General features: G+C 29.1%; 1 protein-coding gene across 2 annotated transcripts; it reads right to left on the bottom strand.

The window, feature by feature from the left end:
- Nucleotides 1–196: 196 nt before the first annotated feature.
- Nucleotides 197–9076, bottom strand: LOC110626699 (proline-rich receptor-like protein kinase PERK15). 2 transcript variants are annotated; one of them, XM_043961485.1, is made up of 12 exons: nucleotides 8917–9076; nucleotides 8461–8805; nucleotides 8285–8368; nucleotides 8085–8155; nucleotides 7588–7660; nucleotides 5814–6173; nucleotides 5639–5722; nucleotides 5430–5500; nucleotides 3984–4063; nucleotides 3679–3814; nucleotides 3332–3486; nucleotides 3113–3255 (listed from the first exon to the last, which is right to left on the bottom strand). In XM_043961485.1, the coding sequence occupies exons 1-11, from the start codon at nucleotides 8948–8950 to the stop codon at nucleotides 3337–3339; spliced, it is 1488 nt and encodes a 495-aa protein (XP_043817420.1). In that variant the 5' UTR covers nucleotides 8951–9076; the 3' UTR covers nucleotides 3113–3255; nucleotides 3332–3336. The 2 variants fall into 2 exon arrangements, with proteins under 2 accessions (XP_021628435.2, XP_043817420.1); XM_021772743.2 differs by lacking the exons at nucleotides 3679–3814; nucleotides 3984–4063; nucleotides 5430–5500; ... (5 more) ...; nucleotides 8461–8805; nucleotides 8917–9076 and adding exons at nucleotides 197–404; nucleotides 1147–1377; nucleotides 1461–1619; ... (2 more) ...; nucleotides 2461–2531; nucleotides 2662–2745 and having other exon boundaries at nucleotides 2820–3255; nucleotides 3332–3473.
- Nucleotides 9077–21492: the final 12416 nt, after the last annotated feature.

Genomic DNA, 21492 nt, shown 5'->3' with positions numbered 1-21492 from the left:
AACACAATTTATTTAAACCAAATCTATCAATTTCTTAACATAAACTAATATGTTAATTGCTACTTATTATTAACCCAATGAAACGATTATGGATTTAATTAGATTAATTAGTTATAGGTTGTTTTCCTAAGAGATTCAATAGGTCTCCTGAATTCATTGACAGAAAATATAAATAAAATGAAGAGAATTGAAGTGCATAACCTCCAATTTGAACAAATCTCAATTTAATTTAACCTTCAACTGAAAATAATTATTTAGTCACTCATGACCATAATAAAATTATAACAACTAAGCAAAAGAAGAAGAAAGTTGGGGCAGCACTACAAGTTTGATCAAGGTTGTAACCTTACAAAAATCATTTAATTCAGTCTTTTCGTTCATTTTCTCAATTTCTGCCCACAAACCTGTCCAAAATTAAATTCAAATTAAAATTAAATATTTATATCAAAATTATAGTAAAATCATGAAATTAAATGAGAAAAAAATTGTGAGTTTTACAACCCATCAGATTCCCCCACACTTGCACCTTTGCTTATCTTCAAGCACAAAAATTAAAATGAAACAATAAAACACAGTCCTGTCCTCAACCAATCTCAAATTTAATTTGTCCAAAACAAAGAACCAAATTTTCATGCAATAGGATGATAGTAGAAATAGTTTAATTTCACCAAAGTTCACTTCAATAAATTTCATATTTAAAGCGTGTTTCTCAAGACATAAAATTGATCCTCAATTCAATTTCAAGCATATAAAATATTAGAAACCAGAAATAAAGATAGAGTATTAATATTAATTCGATTTTACAATCCTTATGAATCGCATCTTGAAAATTCCTTAGCTATATAAATGAAATTAGCTAGTGAAGCACATTGTATAGCAACTAACATAAAGACATATTCAAAAGTGTCAGAAGATCCCCAATCTAAAAGAGCCTCTCCTTTTTAAATGGTTACTTCGTAGTCTAAGAGGAATAAAAAAAGTCTCATCCCAAAATAGAAGTAAGGATCCCAAAATATTCTTTTTTTTTTTTTTTAAATTATATATGAAAGGAAGCTTCCTAAATAGTTATCCACAAAATTTTGAGAATCGGATATAGAAGTCTTTTAACTCTACATAAGCCCTGCCCAAAGTTTGAATAAGCCTTACTTGAAGTTTGCACCACGGCTCCATTCACTTCTCAATGTAAGTCATTTGATGTAAGCCTTGCCTACAGTGAGACTGACCAAGGCTTGCTTCGTGATGCTCTCCTTGATTCTCGTTCAAAACTTCCATATAGGACTTTTCTTTATATAAAGTAGCGTACCGTGGCAATTTGTTATCACCCTTCTCATTGCATAATTCGTCTAGAGGCAAAATTCCTTTAAGAGCTAGAAGTATCTATATGGCATAGCAATAATGAAATTATTGAATATATTATTAATTATTAACATAATATATGAATTTTTTTTTTTTTTTTTTACCTTCTTCATTGATGGACGAAACTTTGGATGGTTATTTATACAAACATCAATGCAGAACAACATTCGATACATTTCTCTATGGTCAAATATTTCCAATGTAGAATCTACAAAATCTTCAAATTCTTCATCCCGCAAAGCACTCTTAATTTTAGATTTTGCCTGTAAAATATCAATAAAAATATAATAATGATGAGTTTTGGATTTTTTTTTTTTTTTGAAATATGAATTGGGAATTGGGGGAGTAGATGTACTTACCACCATGTTAAGCCTGCAGTGAGTTTTGGATCTTAAATAGCTTTTATTATATTTTAGTTATACAATTACATATCATAAATTTTTAAAGTACACTATTTGCATAGGTCTTACCCATTCAACAACATCAAAGCCGTCTTCTTCTATGGGTCTTCTTCCAGTAATTAATTCCAGAAGCATAACACCAAATGAGTAAACATCTGATTTTACAGAGTACTGTCCAGTTTTTATTGCATATGGGTCTATATAGCTACAATTTAGTAAGCTCAATCAAAATTCATGTCAAGATTCAAGAAATTAAAATCTAAAGAAGCACTAGTTTCCTTATGTTTTCATATGTATTTTATTTTATTTTAATAATTCTAGAAGTAGAACATAATAATGACACTAAAAAACTCAAATAACTCAGACATATATAAATTATCTTACGCATTGGTTCCCATAATTGCTGATTCGGAAATGTGAGTAGCAGCCTCCGAAAAAAAGCGTGCAAGTCCAAAGTCAGCCACCTGATTAACGAAATGATTTAAGTAGATTAATATGCTAATATGTGAAGTTTATTGAATCATAAGAACTAATTAACCTATTAAGGTGCAATTATTATTTAAATACAACGTAGACATTATTGGAGTTTCACATAATATTTCAGTATTTTTTGAAAATAAAACTTTCACATCCAACAATATTTTTTGAGAGGTTCCACTGTATGATGGCTTCAATATAAAAAATTATTATCAAAATATCTTACCTTTGGTTTAAATTCATCATCAAGAAGAATATTATCTGACTTGATATCTAAATGTACAATAGGAGAGTCACCTAATATAAAAAAATAAAAAAATTTAGGATGAAATAAATTATTAACTCAAACAAACAACAATAGATAGAACCTCAAGAGCTAAAGAGGTTGGCAATTATTAGCTATGAATATAGTTAATTTTATACTTACAGTGTTCATGTAAATATTCTAGTCCACTTGCAGAGCCTTTAGCGATATTCATCCTCGTCTCCCAGTCCAAATCCTTACCGCTTTCTACAAAACCAATTTTTATTTATATTAATATTCATAATAGTTATGAAAATACAAAGAGGAAGAAGGAGACTCACCATGTAATTGAAAACCCAAGGACTTATTAGGAAAATACTTTAAAACAAGAAATTTATCGGCCCCTTCAACGCAGTAACCAAGCAGTTCAACAAGATTTTTGTGACGGACGCGGCTAACAACTATAATCTCATCTTGCAGTTTTCCTTGAGACCGTAAATCTCGATGATTTTGAAGTTTTTTAATAGCATGGGATTGACCATCTACTGATCCCATGTAAACTTGTCCGAAGCCACCCTCGCCAAGAAGATTGTTAAAGGAGAAATAATTGGTGGCCTTTGCTAGTTGTTGATATGAATATTGCCTCAGCCCAATACTTGTACTTCTATTCATAGGAGATGGAATTTGATATAAAGTAGGGTATCCTGGCAATTTGTTATCACCCTTCTCATTGCATAATTCGTCTAAAGGCAAAATTCCGTCGAGAGCTAGAAGTATCTATATGGCACAATAATAATGAAATTATTGTATATATTATCAATTATAATATATGAAAAAGAAAATTTTTTTTTACCTTCTTCATTGATGGGCGAAACTTTGGAAATTTATACAAACATCAATGCAGAACAACATTCGATACATTTCTTCATCGTCAAACATTTGCAATGTAGAATCTACAAATTTTTCAAATTTTCTATCCCGCAAAGCGTTCTTAATTTCAGATTTTACCTGTAGAATATCGATAAAAATATAATTATGTCTATTTATTAACTCGGACTTACATCAATGAAATTTCAAATGCATTAATATCAGTGATTGCATGTGAATGGTGAGTTTTGGATCTTAAATAGCTTTTATTATATTTTAGTTATACAATTACATATCATAAATTTTTAAAGTATACTATTTCATACGCCTTACCCATTCAACAACATCAAAGCCGTCTTCTTCTATGGGCCTTCTTCCGGTAATTAATTCCAGAAGCATAACACCAAATGAGTAAACATCTGATTTTACAGAGTATTCTCCAGTTTTTATTGCATATGGATCTATATAGCTGCAATTTAGTAAGTTCAATCAAAATTCATGTCAAGATTCAAGAAATTAAAATATAAAGAAGCACTAGTTTCCTTTTGTTTTCATATGTATTTTATTTTATTTTAATTATTCTAGAAGTAGAACATAATAATGACACTAAACAATCAGACATGTACAAATTATCTTACGCTCTGGTTTCCATAATTGCTGATTCAGAGATGTGAGTAGCAGCCTCCGAAAAAAAGCGTGCAAGTCCAAAATCAGCCACCTAATTAAACAAAATTATTTAAATAGATTAATAAATTTATTTTCAAAAAAGAGTAGATAAATAAATCTATTATGCTGTATAAATATATATACACAAAAAAAGGTGTAGTTATTTCCACACCAAATTTCATAAATATACTTCTTTTACTCTTATTCTAACAAATTAGACTGTTGTGTACTTTAAGAATATTCATCAAAAAGATAAAATACAGTTTAGTTTTTGTGGTATAGTAAAATCAATATTATTAGCTCTTGTGAGTTTAAAAACCCTCTATTTATATTTTCAAAAAAAAAAAAAACCCTCTATTTATAAGATGGTGGATATATCTTTCACTCACACTTTAAGAGAGGCAAACTCAGTGGCTGATTCCTTATTAATGCAAGGTGTAGATCGTTTAGAAGCTTTTATTGCTTTCTTATAAGTATTTGGTTTGGGTACTATGTTGTCGCGTTGGTAAGTTTGTATTTGCAGCTAGATGGGTGAATTATTGTTGTATTTGAGTGCATCTAGGGTTTTTTTTTTTTTATCATTGTTGGTGTGCATTGACTTTTGCGGATGGAGTATCTTTGATAGTATTTAATTGATGTATAGTGAAGTTGGTTGTGTGGATCATTAACGGGCATATGCTAAAGGTTCAGCAAAGTTGGATGGTGTTGGTGGTCTTGTCTCTTGAAGAATCGGTTAACCATTTATGGATTGGATAGTGTGAAATGGCCAAAGAGATGGTTTGCCGTGTGCAAAGTGCTCCACCTTCTCTTCCTTAGTGGTTGATCACAAATGTTCTTTGACTAGTTCCTTTTTGTATAAGAATCTGTTATATAAAATCATTCTGTTAGTTTTAACTATTAAATATTTTATAATTAAATTTTTATAATATGTAAAAATTTATTAATTAATTTCTCAATTTTTAAAAGTTATTTTCTAATTTGTTTATCTATATTGATGTTATTTTAGATTTTTTTTATAATCTTTAATAGTTAAAATTAACAAAAAAATTAATCAATAAACTTTTTAAAATTTTAAAAATATTTTAATATATTTTTCAAAATTATAACAAAGACTTCAATGAAATTCTGATTCGAATTCTAGTTATTAATTTTCTAAAATTATATGAAATAAAATAGATTGTCTTTTAAAAATTTATGCAATCATAAGAACTAATTAATTATTAGTTTACGATTAAAAACACTAAAGCACAAAGGAAGACGATCAAACCTATTAATGTTCACTTATTATTTAAATACCATTGTCAAATTATTGGAGTTTCACATAATATTTCAATATTTTTTAAAAATAAAATTTTGACATTCAACAATATTTGATGTTGCACTGTATAAAGGGTTCAATAATTATCAAAATATCTTACCTTTGGTTTAAAATCACTATCAAGAAAAATATTGTTGGACTTGACATTTAAATGTACGATAGGAGGCTCACCTAATATAAAAAAATTAAAAATTTTAAGATAAAATAAATTATATATTAACTCAAAGAAAGAACAATAGATATATAGAACCTCAAGAGCTAAAAAGTTTGGCAATTATTAGATATGAATATAGTTAATTATATACTCACAGTATTCATGTAAATATTCTAGGCCTTTTGCAGAGCCTTTGGCAATATTTATCCTCGTCTCCCAGTCCAAATCCCGATTGCTTTCTACAAAAACCAATTTTTATTTATATTAATTTTCATAACTGTTATGAAAAAATATATATATATATATATAAAGGGAAAGGATGAAACTCACTATATAATTGAGAGCTCAAGGACTTATTGGGAAAATACTTAAAAACAAGAAATCTATTGGCCCCTTCAATGCAGTAACCAAGCAATTCAACAAGATTTCTGTGGCAGATGATGCTAACAACCATAATCTCATTCTCCAAGTTTTCTTGCGACCGTAAATCTGGATGATTTTTGAGTATCTTAATAGCAAGGGATTCACCATCTAGTAATCCCCTATAAACTTGTCCAAAGCCACCCTCGCCAATGAGATCGTTTCTAGAAAAATGATTCGTCGCCTTTGCTAGTTGTTCATATGAATATTGCCTCGGCCCGCCAATTATACTTCTATTCAACTCAGGCGATGATATAAATCCTTTCAGATCTGTAAAACTATTAGTACCTCTATATATGTACATGTCCTTATTTTTTTCACTTGAGCTAAGAAATGAAATTATCATCCTTTCTTTAAGGAACCATTATACAACAGATTTTGTGAGCTTGACGTAAAGGTCAGATATTTTTTTTTTTAAATAATCTGCAACTATAGAATAAAATAGAGGAAAAAACCACATATATTTGTTCCAACCCAATTTTTTCAGCTAATTATGTATGAACTTTTAGATTTATGTTTTAAAACTTTAAGATAATTACACTCATAGACTTAGTCTGATGGTAAGTGTATTTGAGAGTTCTCATGTTTTATTCTCTCAATTTCTGATTTCAATTTCAAAAAAAAAAAAAAAGAAAACTTTAAAGTAAATTTTCATTCTTTTCACAGTTTTTTGAATAATTATAAGATAAAAAATTATATTTAATTAATACGTTATCAATTTTGGTTAAAAACTACTTTATTCTAAATTTCAAATTAAAAAACTAATATTTTTGCAGTTGAAAATCAACATTGTTTCAAATATTAAGATATGACAAATTAAATGAAAATTTAGGCATCAATTAGATCAAACATGCATATAATTTTTAATAAATTAACATAAAAGAATATAGACCTCTATGCATAATACTCCTTCGCAATTTATTATCGTATAATTCTTTCGAGAGTGATTTTCCTTCAAGAACTAGACGTATCTGCATGACATAACAATAAAATGATTACAAATTTTGAGATACTATATATAGTTTGAGATTAGTTATGTGAAAAATTTTACCTTTTCCATTGTTGGACGAGAGCTTGGAGGTTGATTTAGACAAGAATTAATACAAAAAACCATTCGATACATTTGTTCATAGTCAAAGGATTGTAAATTGGAATCTATAAAATTTGTATACATTCCCTCCAAAGCCTTTTTAATTAGAGGATTTGCCTACAAGATATTGATTAAAAAATTATTTATTAATGAATCATGAATGCATTGAATTTAAATCTAAATAACTCCAATTGAGATCTAAATTCAAAACTTTATAAATGGTAAATAGAATTTTTATATCATAATTTTATCAAAGCAAACAGAGTCATACCCAAGTAACAATATCAGTGCCATTGTCTATAGGTTTTCTTCCGGTAATCAATTATAAAAGTGTAACTCCAAAAGAATAAATATCGGATTTATCAGAATACTTTCCCAATTTTATCGTAAATGGATCTTCATAACTGCAATAAAATTTGTTAAGATTACTAATACTATCTAATTAAGGAGTACTTATATTTTTTTTATGTGTTATTTTATTTATTTTAACATTTATTTTATTTTAAACTATTTTAAGAGGAGATAATAATGGCATTGAAAAAATAGAAAATAATAGCAATGCAATTAAATGATAGAAAGAAAATTATATCTTACACATGGGTTCCCATAACTGATGATTTGGATATGTGAGTAGCACCGTCGGTAAAAAATTGAGCAAGTCCAAAATCTGTTATCTAAACAAATTATTTAAGTTAATTAATAAATTTATTATGCCATATATATATCTTAATTTAAAATTAAAGTTATTTTTCACACTTAGTTCTATGAATATACTTTTACACTTTTTATTTGGTAAATTACACAATTTTCCGTACTTCAATCAAGTTTATTAAGAAAACATTAAATCATGAAAAAAAAAAAGACAAGAAATCTACTAAGGTTGATTTATTAAATTTTTTTTATACGCAATAAATTTTATTAAAAAAAGCCAAAAATATATGGCCAAACCAAAAGAATTAGAACTCAGATTTATTAATTAATCACAAGAATTTAATTAAGGAGTTCACATAATTTTCTAATATTATTCAAAAACAAAATTTCGGATGAAAGTTCTACTATACATATGCTATGATATAATAAAATTATCTCACCTTAGGTTCAAAATCTTGATCAAGCAGAATATTATCTGGTTTAATATCTAAATGAATAATTTTAGGTTTACCTGAAAAAGATATAGAATATAAATCTTTAGAGAAAATAAATTATCAATATAAATAAAAATAAATAAATAAATTCACACTCAAAAAGCTAAAATCCTGCCGGATAAAGTTATATAGTAGTATACACTCACAGTGTTCATGTAAATATTCCAATCCTTTTGCAGAACCTGTAGCGATCTTCATTCTTTTTTCCCAGTCCAAAACATCCCCACTTCCTACAATACCATTTGTAATTTTTAAGATTAATCATGTTATATTGATTAGTTATCCGAACATAAAAGTAAAAGAAAGGATATATGGAACTCACCATGTAATTTAGATCTCAAGGACCCATTTGGAAAATACTTTAAAATAAGCAATCTATTGGCTCCATCAATACAGTAACCAACCAATTCAACGAGGTTTTTGTGACTGACACTTTTGACGACCATAATCTCCCTCTCCAAACCTCCTTCGGATTGTACATCCGGAAAATCAAGTCTCTTAATAGCACGGATCTCACCATCCAAGGATGCCTTAAAAACATGACCAAAACCACCTCGACCAATTAGATAATTGAGCGAGAAATGACCAGTTACACTTGCTAGTTCACCGTATGAATATGACTTTGGCCCAATACTCTTCTCAGGAGATAAGCCAGATTCATTCTGATCTGTGCTTAGTGACAATCAATAACAACATGCCTCAATTAGTTAGATGAAATGAAATCTCCATGAAACAATTACTATTTGGTACAACAGTTTCAGCTGAAAACAATTAATACCTCTAGTTTCCATCCGGCGATCTGCCCCGTTCATCCCCAAGCGAGAGGCGATGAAGTTGCAGACTTATGCAACCACGACCATAAGTTTGTTGCGAGTATATATAAAATAGAGTTTCTATAGAGTGTGAATGTGAATGGTCAGAGATAGAGAGTTAGATATAGGAAGGATGCAGGAAGACAGTAGGTAACTTTAGCGTTAGGACCGTCGTTTTCCTTTTTTTTTTTTTTTTTTTTTTTTCTTATAAAAAAAATAACGTTGAGCGTAGAATTCGCAGCATGTGGCCTCCAGTTAATGTCATTTTGTGTAATGCATATTATAAATTTATTAATGAGTTTCTCTTTATTCTAAGTTTCAACGAGGAGTTGTTTTTTTTTTTTTTTAAAAAAATCTTTTGAGTGTGGTCTTTTATTAGTTCAGAAAAAAAAATCACATGAAATCCACTTAATTCAATTTGATCGACTCCATAAACCTCTTGTCAATCTAATTTCTTTTCTTAAAATATATAATAAAAAAATATAATTAATGGGGCTTTCTTACAAAATGAGTATGGAAATTTTATATTTTCACACTGTAAAAGGAGTAAATTTATAATATATTAGTGATATTATGTAGGATATCTGATATAAATAATTGTTAAATTTGAGTGAATTAAATTTAATATATTATCGTATTTTTTTATTTGATATTGAACTTTTTATAAATATTTTATATTTAATTTATTTTTTAGCATAAAAGGGATGTTAAATTATACATAAGGTTAAAATAGAAGTCATATGCACCGGTAAGAGTTTTTTTTTTTTTTTTTTGAAATAGTAAGAGTTTTTTTTATTATTTGTTAAAATTTGTTTATAAAAATAATAATCTAAGCCGGCTGACAAATATCAACAATGCTTTTTTAATTTTGAAGGTCCTATTCATCTCGTCAATGAGGTTTTTGAAAAATAATAATAAATAAAGAAATAGATATTGAAGTATTAAATTAATGCATTACAGTAAGACTAATCAGGTTTATTAATTTGTACCTAATTTATGTTTTTAATGGGCTCACGGGTGCCATTGATGATTTATATCTGAGGTCCAATCCAAATGTTTGAGAGAGATATTTTAACTACCAATCAATTTGGTGTAGTGGGCAATATAAAATTATGAAATATATAAAAATAAAAATATAAAAGTCTTATAAAGATAACAAGTTGTTTATTGTTTATTAGGGCATAAGGTTAACGTCATTTCCACCTAGACGTATGAATGGATACACTTATGCTAAGACTCTATCAATCAACAATCATGGCTTTTAAATTTATTGAAATTCTTTAAAAATTGAAAAATGAGAATATAAAATAAAATTTCAATTTTATGATCATTTTATTTTTTATCAAATAAAATTATTATATATATATATATATGTACATATTAAAATAATTATTTAATACAACTCTTTTACATACATAATAAATATAATTTCATTATTAATATAATAAATTCATATAAAATTGACCAATATCACCTGTTAAACATTTAACTATATCATTTCAAAAAAAAAATTTAACTATATAATTTTACTCGATTATAATAAAAGCAGCCCTTTAAAACTATTTTTCTTATATACTTGATTAGTGCCACCACCAAAGGTTGGAGTTGGAATAACTGATTTTATCTAAGATCTAAAATAACTTTAAATATATATTTACATTTTTATATTATTTAAAATTAGTGGATTAAAACTTTATTTCATGCATATTTTATAAAATTTGAAATATTTAGAAAAATTAATCAAGGGAAATTTATTTTTTCAAATGAAAAATTTTATAATTTTTAAAGAACATGATATTTTCTTTTAAAAAAATAAATTATTTTTTTTTCAGAATTATATTAATACTACTGTATATAAATTTATTATTATCTTTTATTTTTAAAATTAAAAATTAAATAATAAAAAATAAATTATTTTCTTAAATATATTTTTATGAAAAATATTTTTTAAAAAATATGTTAGATTAAAATATTTTTCAAATATGTATTATTTTTTACTAACAAATAAAGGCCTAGGCTTAATACTTTTTTTTTAAAACAAAACTACTTATGGTATTAATAAAATTTCATGAATTAAACAAAGAGATATATAATCCCAAATAGAGAGACGATCATATCTAATAGATTCTCTAGTCAAAATATGAGTAGGTAGAGTGACATAAGGACGAACTCATTTAATAGAAATATCAGTTCTAAAGTCTAACAAAGATTTACAATCATTTAAAATCAAACCCAGTTCAGAGATATTTAAATGTGGAGACTGAAAAGTTTGAACCACCTACAAACGGTCCATAAGAATGCAGCCATTAAAAGGCAAAAATTCCGTCGCAAAGAGCAAACAGTGATGGAGAGCTAAAGTTTCAATAATTACTGACGTACCATTACCTTCCGAGAAACCAGAAACACCACATTGAAATATACCCTCAGAGTTTTTCACAACAAAACTGTATCCAATAAAATCTTGAGCATGAAATAAAGTTCCATCAACTTGACAAAACCAACTGAAATTGTCCAAATTTGGAGATGACACACGAATTTGGAGAGGAATGGCTTCAGGATCACAAGCAAGGTTGGAAGAATAAAATAAATTTCTGCCCTGATATAAAGTAGCAGTGGTATTTCCATGCAAAGCATCAGCACGTTGAGCAGCTTCCCAATCCGAGATATAATGCATGACATCTTTTCACAGGGTGAGCTGCTGAATTTTGTACTTGGTTCCATAATAATAAGTTTCTTACTGACCATAATCTCCATGCACAGACCATTACAAAGGTTTTTTGAACCTTATCTTAGAACTTCAAGATTTATAGTAAAAAATTAAAAAAAAAAAATTATCATTAGGCTGCAAATTTCCCACTGCCCCTAACCTCCAAACTTCCTTGGACATAGGACAATGTAACAAAATATGATTGACACTTTCATCTTCATAGCACCAAGGACATCTAGCATTCACATCCACACCCTTTTGCCTTAAGTTATCCTTTGTAGGCAATATATTTCTACAAGCTCTCCAATAAAAATCCTTCACTTTTGGAGGGACCGAAACATTCCACAAACTAGTCCACAACTCACCCCCCATATTAAAAAGTGATCTTCCTAGCAAGTCCATACACACAAAGTATGCGGATTTCACCGTATACATACCTCTTTTATCAAAGTGCCACAAGAAGGAATCTTCCTTATTGGTAATACTAATAGGAATACAAATAATAACCCTGATATTTCTTGAAGAAAAAAACTCCATTAAAAGAGCAATGTTCCAAATCCTCCCATTAACTTCAAAAAGATCACAAACACGCAAATATGGTTCAATAAAATTAGTGCCATCATCTGCAAAAAATGTATCCTCCTTAGGAATCCAGGGAGTTGAAGCCACTAAAATTTCTCTCCATTACCCACCCTCCACCTTGTACCCCTTCGAATCTACTCCCTTGATGCCATCACACTTTTCCAAACAAAGTTAGCACCATTACTTACATTGGCGGAAAATAAATCACCATTTGGGAAGTACTTTGCTTTAAACACTCTATAACAAAGAGTATTAGGATTTGTTAAGAACCTCCACAGTTGTTTGCCAAGTAAAGACAAATTAAAACTCCTAAAGTCCCGAAACCCCATACTCCCCTCCTTCTTTCTATTACACATCTTCTCCCACGCTAGCCAATTAATACCCCTCCGCCTTTCTCTTTTACCCCCCCCCACCAAAAGCCATTGACCATTCTATGCAATTCTTTCAAAATAGTAATGGGAATCAAAAAAATATTCATACAATATACAGGTGTAGCCTACAACACAGATTTTATGAGAGCCTCCATGCCTGCTCTAGATAGGAATCTGTTGCTCCATGAATTAGTGTTCTTCCACATTCTTTCTTTCAGAAAACTAAAAATTATATTTTTGTTCCTTCCAATAAGAGAAGGTAATCCCATATAGGCACTATGACTCAATGGTGAATGAACATCCAGGATATTACTGATATTAGACCTTACAGAGGAGACCACATTGGGACTAAAGAAAATGCCAGATTTGTTGAAGCTCACCACTTATCCAGAAGCAGCCGCATAGGTATTGAGAATAGATTTAATATTATACGCTTCCTCCAGTCTAACATTAAAAAATAGCAGAGAATCATCTGTAAAAAATAAATGTGAGATCTTTAGGCATCTAGTACCTGCTCTATAGCTCTACAACCAGCCTCTAGATTCAACATCTTTAAATAGTAACGATAAGCCTTCCGCACACACCAAATAGAGATATGGAGAAATAGGATCCCCTATCGAATACCTCTACCAGGCACAATAGGACCAATCCAATCACCATCAAAATTGATATTGTAAGAGACTTTCGAAAAGTACATAGTCAACCACTTAATCAATTGAGTAGAAAAACCAAATCGTTCCAGCATGCCTTTTAGAAACTCCCACTCTACCATATCATAAGCCTTAGAAATATCAATTTTAAGTGCTCAATTACCATCATTTCTTCCCTTATTAGTTTTCATATTGTGTATCATTTCAAACATAATCATAACATTATCGGTAATTAACCGATGAGGGATAAAGGCAAACTGATTCTCAGAGATAATCATAGGAAGTACTCTTTTAAATCTGTTCGCCAAAGCTTTAGCCATAATCTTATATAACACATTACATAACACAATTGGATAAAAGTTCTTAACAGTTTCAGGACTATCCACTTTAGGGATCAAAACACTCAATGTTTCAGTAAGAGAAGAAGGAAAGTACCTTGTTGAAGCCATAGGCGACAACCATCAGAAACATCATTGCCAATCAAGTTCCAAAATCTCTAGTAAAATGCAGGATTTAACCCATCCGGCCCGGGTGCCTTGTTTGGATGCATCTGAAAAAGAGTAGCTCTAAATTCCTCATTCGAAAAGGGAGCACAAAGATCAGCATTATCGGCATCACTAATCAAGGATGACACCAACTTAAAAATCCGTTCACAATCCATAGAACTGCCATAAAAAATAGACTTTAAATAATGCAGAACATGATTTTTAATTTCCTACTCATCCTCAATCCAGGTACCCGATGACTCCTTTAATTTAGTAATATGGTTCATTCTTTGTCTACCATTAATTTGTGCATGAAAAAATTTTATATTTTGGTCCCCATTTTTAAGCCAAAAGCACTTTGCCTGCTGTTTAAGTCTAGCTTCTTCATGCTCAAGGAGACGATTCCAATCTTCTTTTAAAGAGGCGTGAGAAACAGTACTGGACCCATTATCCAATAATTTCCATATAGTCTTCTTCTTTTGCTAAAACTCTATATTTCTTCTCCTACCCCACAACGAAAGAGCAGAAACTAAATCATCATGTTTCATCAAAAGATTGCGTGGTATAAAATTAATCCAAGCTCCTTTAACAACCTCAGTCAGACCCTCATTACATAACCATGCATTATCAAATCGAAATCTCCTTCTATCTCTCCTATTATCCTTATGAGTTGTATTAATCACCAACGGATTGTGATATGATCTAGGAACATGAACAACCGAGCAGATAACATTAGTGAATTTACGAGTCTAATCCTCAGTAGCAAGGGCTTTATCAAGCTTCTCTCTAACCAGATTATTCGACTCTCTGCCCTTCTCCCATGTGAAGAAAGAGCCAACAGTGGGTATTTGAACAATATTAATGTCCTCAAGTGTCTGTTTAAACCCCTGTATAAGATAATTTGGTAAAGTTGCTCCTCCTTCTTTCTCATCTCTAGAGCATAAATCATTAAAGTCTCCCGAGCAAAGCCACGGAAGAGAGCTTCTACGAGATAAAACTCGAATAAGGTTCCAAGATTGACGTCGTCATTGCGATTTCGGAAACCCATAATAACCAGTAAACCTCCATTGGACATTACCTTGCGAAACAACCGAATCAATAAAATTTGAAGAAAAGCCAATCACAGAAACAGACACATGATTCTTCCACATTAACGAAAGGCCTCCTCTCAATCATTGTCTATTGACTGAGAAGCAACCATTAAAATGTAAAAAACTACGAAAAAATTTCATACGAGAGCTAAGAGCTTTTGTTTCCATAAAAAATAAAATGTCCGGCTTGTAACTAGTAACCAAATCCTTCAATGCATTAACTGTCCGAGGATTGTCGAGTCCTCGGCAATTCCAACACAGGATGATCATTGCTTTGGGTTATCCTCACCTTTGACGGGATGAACCACTTTGATAGTCAATTAACGCAAATCGTCTTCCATGGGGGAAATGAAAGAAGAAGTTAGATTTAAGAAGAGAAAAAGGGACCGCAGAGGGAAACTTGGCCAAAAAGCTCCCTAGGCTTAATACTTAAACTGTATATGAATCATGAAAATTAAATTTAAATTACTCATATTATCAATAGCATATAAGGTAACATTTCGTCAGTTCGGTTTAAACTCAAATCGAATTGAAAAAATTAAAAATTAAAAATTTAGAGTTTATAAAAATTAAATCAAATCGATTTTAAATAGAAACCATTTAAATATAAACTGATATAATTTGATTTGATTTGATTTAGCTTAATTGATTAGACGTTTTAATGAGATTTTTTATTTTTAACACTTTTGTTTTAATATTTTAAAATTTAATTGAAATATTTCAACTTTAAATATAATCTAATATTTCTATATTGGAAAAAATTAATATACTATTATCACTAATCGGTTTGATTTAATTTTATCAATTTTTTTTATCAAAATTAAATTGAATTGAAATAATAAAAAATTTTAAAAATAAAAATCGAACCAAACAGAAAAAAAATAAAAAACTACACTAAATTTTTAAATTAATTTAGTTCGATCGATTTTTTTAATTTCAACAGAAAACTACTTATCTCTAAATTAGAGTGTAAAAAAAATAAAATTAATTTCATTTATTGTTGTTTATGTCTAGATTTATTAATATTACTTTAAATTTTCATAAAATAAAAAATTACTCTCATTTTACATAATATAATATTATTTCACATGAAAAATATTTTTCAAATATATATTATATTTTATAAATAAATAAAGGCTTAATACTAAAACTATAATCAAAACATATTTGAATATTTAATCGTACATGAATATGTAAATTACTCATTTTATCTATAGCTTATAAATAAAAAGTAAAAATTAATTTCATTTATTATTGTTTAATTATATTCTAGATTTATCGATATTACTTTAAATTTTTATAAAATAATAAAATTACTCTCCTTTATAAAGGGAAATCTTTTCATTTAAAAAATTTAAAATATGGCGAACAAGATCTACAGTATAATTCGATGGAATGTTTTATATAAATAAATTTTAATATAATTATTTAATATTTAATTGGTAGAATTTTATAAATTAGATATGCAATGAGTTACAGTCTTAACTTAAGTGTTCAATGAATTTATTTTAAATATATAATGCAGGAATATAAATATATATTTAACGATTCTAATAGTCAAAATTACATTATAAAATCCCTTTAGTATCGAATTTTAGTTAATTTTAATTTTTTTCAAAATTTAGTAATTTTTTTTATTTTATGTAAAAAAAGTTTTGTTTTATTTGAAATTTAATTTTTTTTAAATGAAAATTGAAAATTGAGAAATAAAATCTAAGATTTCTTAAATTTACTTAGATGCACTTATTACTAGATTAAATCTGTGAGTGCCATTGAAATTTAATTTTTAAAAGTTAATTTTAGTTAATAGTTAATATAATTTTAATTCTGGTACGATTTTTGTCCTTCCTAAATGGGATTAGTAATATGTTTTAATTGAAACTGGCTGGTGATATTAATTGTCAACCCAACAACTTATATGACAAAAATGATTATTTTTATTGCAAAAGTTAATCCAATGAATTCATATTTTAGTGCAAAAGTTAATTTCAAACAAATTAAATTTTTAATTATATTTAACATTTTAATTAAATACAATTTTATTCAATTCCATATTAATTTAAAATAGAATAATATATCATTTATAAAATTAATATAATTTATTAGTAATTTCGTAGTAATCATGGCCTAGCTCCCATGATTTAATTTTTTTAATTATTAAAATATTATAATTATATTAATTAATTAATATATTATTTTTATATTATATTAATTTAATTTATATTATATTTTTTATTACAATAATTTTTTTATAATATGTTTTATTAATTTTAATATATTATTATAATAATATTATAATTAATAATACTAATTATAAATTTATTTATCAATTATAAATTTACTAATACATAATTATTATATTTTATATATTTTATTATTTTTAATATATAAAAATATTATAAAAATTAATAAAAAAAACTGCACACATCCCCAAGCTAGAGGTCGTCAGAAGGTGCAGACTTATGCAACCGCGACCAGAGCTTTCTTGCAAGTATATTCAGTGTGAATGAATGGTCAGAGATAGAGAGGGAGATGTGGAAAGGGTGATGGAAGACGGTAGGTAACTTTAGCATTCAGACCTTCGTTTTCCTTTAAAAAGATATATACATATATATAAAATGTTGAAGTTGGCGTAGAATGGGCAGCATGTGGCCTCCAGAGGCGAGTCAATGTCATTTTGTGAAATGCATATAAATTTATTAATGAGTTTCTTTTTATTAATGCGCAGCATGTGGTAAATATTTTTTTAGTGATAAATAGACATGGGCTCATGGGTCCCATCAATGACTTAATGCGACAATCAGAAAGTATCCATTATTTAAACCAAAAAAAAATTAATAGTGACATTTTATGAATTGACTTTATAAATAATGTTTTTCTTACACCCAGAAAAGTTTAATTTAGTAATAAATATATTTAAGTAATTTTAAAAAATTTGAAATTTTATTTAATTAATTTTTAATTTGTATTTGAAAAAATATTATTTTTATTCTTTTTTGCTTTTTATTTTTCTTATAAATAAATAATTTTAATAAAATACATTTATAATTCCTTTTATTTCAGTGAAAAATAAAATAGAAAATTCAATTTAAAAAATAGTAAAAGAGGAAAAATAATATAAATAGATGAAAAGTAGTTTATCAATTTGATTCAAAAAAAAAAAGTAGTTTATCAATTTTTCTTTTCCCTTCATTTATCTATCTTAATTATTCTTTTTTTTTTAATTATTAAAATTTTTAAAACCTCACTCCCTGTTGATATATTTTTATGTGTATTATGCATGACTTCTAAAGTGCATTTTACCTTTTAACTTACTTTCTTTTAAGAAAAAAAAAAACCCCAATGATTAAGGTTTCTATTGGAATAAACTGCCTAATTAAGAGTAGGTTATGTAATCGGAATTTGCACAATTAACAAATCTGATATATATTGTTTTCTGTATAAATTTATCTTGTTTTCTTAAAATATGATTGCTTTCTTTTTTCTCTTCTGATTTTGTGTTGTAAATGTATCTATATATAATTTCCTTTCTGGAGAAAAATACACAACAACTGAATTATTCACAGATTCAATCGTTCAACATGGCATCAGAGCAATTCTGATCCTGGAAGAATTGTTTCTCGAATTTCATATATTGAAACCATTACCATATCTTACCATCTGCAACATCGTATTTTGTATTCTCCAATCGAATTTCATATCTTGAAACCACCACCATAGTTTACCATCTGCAACATCGTATTTTGTATTCCCCAACACCATTATTATTCAGCCACAACAGAAATCCAATAAAATACGGAGGACAAATTACAACCTACAGCTAACGTTACCCACCCAGGTATTGTTGGTAAGGCAAAGGTACTCTCTACAACTTCTAAGAATAATACTTGGATTATTGATACAGGTACATCTGATCATATGACTAGAGATTCAGGACAGTTATAATCTATTTGTACTTCTTCACAATCTGTTATATCTACCGCTAATGGTGGTACTTCTCCAATTACTAGAAAAGGACCAGTCATCTTGTCTAGTACCCTTACTCTAGATATTGTCTTGATTGTTTCATCTCTTGAATATAACTTTTTATCGGTTAGCCAAATAACCTCTTCTCTTGCATGTACTATAACTTTTTGGCCCTCATTCTGTGTCTTTTAGGATATTCTAACCCGGAAGATTCTTGGTTATGGTGTTAAAAGGGGCAAACTCTATTACTTGGATCTGACAGATAATGGACAACAGAAAAATAACATTGCATGTCAAACGAATAGTAAAGACAAACCTCAAGCAACTATTTGGTTATGGCATCGACGATTAGAACATATTTCATTTGGATATCTTAAGAAATTGCAATCACATCTTTTTTCAAATTTGAATATTTCAGAGTTTCATTGTGATATTTGCGAATTGGCCAAAAGTCACCGTATTTCTTATTTATCATACTTAAATAAATGTTCTGAACCATTTATGATTATACATTCTAATGTTTGGGGCCATGCACAGATTCCTTCTATTTCTAAAGCACAATATTTTGTTATATTCATTGATAAGTGCAAGCGAATGACTTGGGTGTCTCTACTTCACAAAAAAAGTGATGTTCTTACAGCATTTCAGGAATTCTACAATATGGTGGGCACTCAATATCAAAGGCAGATTCGTGTTTGGCAAACTGACAATGCACTGAAGTTCTTGGATACAATCTGTGGGAAGTTTCTAAACAAAAGAGGGATTCGACATCATACTTCTAACACCTATACTCCACAACAAAATGGCTTGGCAGAAAGGAAAAATAGGCAAATCATGGAAGTTGTTCTTACTTCTCTCTTTGGCATGAATATGCCTTGGTTCTACTGGAGAGAAGCAGTGAAGTCTGCTATTTATCTAATTAATCAGGTCCCCTCTCGCGTACTTGATTTCCGAACTCCTCAATAAAAGATGCAAGCTTTCTTCTCACTGCCACATGCCCCAAATCTTGAATCAAGGGTTTTTAGTTGTACAGTATATGTCCATATTCCAAAAACTTTGTGGAATAAACTTGATCCTTGTGCTAAACGATGTGTATTTGTTGGCTACTCTGATTTCCAAAAGGGATACCGATGCTATGATCCACACACAAAAAGATTACATGTGACCTTGGACGTGTCCTTTCGTGAATCAGAACCATACTATTCAGGGGGAGTCACACCTCCTTCTCTTTAGGGGGAGAGCTTTAGTGAAGAGGATGTGCCACAAGAAATAATGACAGATTTCTTAGAACTAGAGGAAGTAAGTGAAAGTTTTCAACGTAACAGTCAGCAAGGTCTCCCTAAAAGATGTGATGAAGATTTATTAGTTCCTTCTAAAAAATTAAAATACCAACGTCTGCTGAAGAATCACCAACATCTGAAAAGTTGCCCATGATAACACCATCAACCAAAGAATCAACTCAGACCTAGACACCAACATTTCTACTCAGGTAAACCCGAGTCCTATACTTGATGAGTGTAATGAAATAAGTAACTCTTGTGACAATTTGCCTCCTAGATATCCACAAAGATCAAATAAAGGTATACCAAGGAAACAGTATGAACCTGACCTTAGAGACAATGTCAAGTATCCAATTAGTAATTATCTTTCTACTCATAGATTGTCCAAGTCATATGCATTTACTATTAATCAATTATCCAAAGTATCTATTCCTAGTAGTGTGCAGGATGCCTTAGCATATCCAAAATGGACAAAGGCGATGAACGAAGAGATGGAGGCCCTACAAAAGAATTCTACATGGAAACTTGTTCCTCTACCTGAAGGAAAGAAGACAGTTGGATGTAGATGGGTATACACTGTGAAACTTAGAGCAGATGGAAGTATTGATAGATATAAGGCGAGGTTGGTTGCAAAAGGATATACACAAAAGTATGGAGTAGACTATCAGGAGACTTTTGCAACGGTGGCTAAGCTCAACACAATTCGTATCCTTATTTCTATAGCAGCAAATCGAGGTTGGCCTATGAATCAATTTGATGTTAAAAATACTTTTCTTAGTTGAGATTTGGAGGAGGAAGTCTTTATTGAGGTCCCACTGGAAGTTAAACGGAGTACTTCAAACAGAAATGAAGTTTGTAAGGTGAAGAAATCATTGTATGGGCTTAAACAATCACCTAGAGCTTGGTTTGGGAGGTTCACTTCAATGATGAAGGCATTTGGTTATAAACAGAGTAATTCAGACCATACTTTATTTATCAAACACAAAGAAGAAAAGGTATCAGCTTTAATTGTGTATGTCGATGATATGGTCTTAACAGGAGATGATCATTGTGAAATGAAGTTATTGTAGGACTATTTGGCTGCTGAATTTAAAATGAAGGATCTTGGGCAACTTAAATATTTCTTAGGTATTGAAATAGCAAGATCAGAACGAGAAATTTTCCTTTCACAGCGGAAGTACATTCTGGATTTGTTGATTGAAACTGGAGTACTTGCCTGCAAATCAGCAGAAACTCCGACGGAGGTGAAGCATAAAATCGGTTTGTTTATAGAACAAAATCCAACAGATGTGGGACGCTATGAACGATTGGTTGGGAGATTGATCTATTTGACTCACACGAGGCCAGATATAGCATATACTGTAAGTGTTATAAGTCAATTCATGCATGAATCAAGTGAAGAACATATGA

This window comes from Manihot esculenta, chromosome 11 (genome assembly GCF_001659605.2).
Source record: "Manihot esculenta cultivar AM560-2 chromosome 11, M.esculenta_v8, whole genome shotgun sequence".
NCBI classification, from domain to species: Eukaryota; Viridiplantae; Streptophyta; class Magnoliopsida; order Malpighiales; family Euphorbiaceae; genus Manihot; species Manihot esculenta.
The sequence above is the reverse complement of the archived record's forward strand: the minus strand, read 5'-3'. Positions and strand labels throughout refer to the sequence as shown.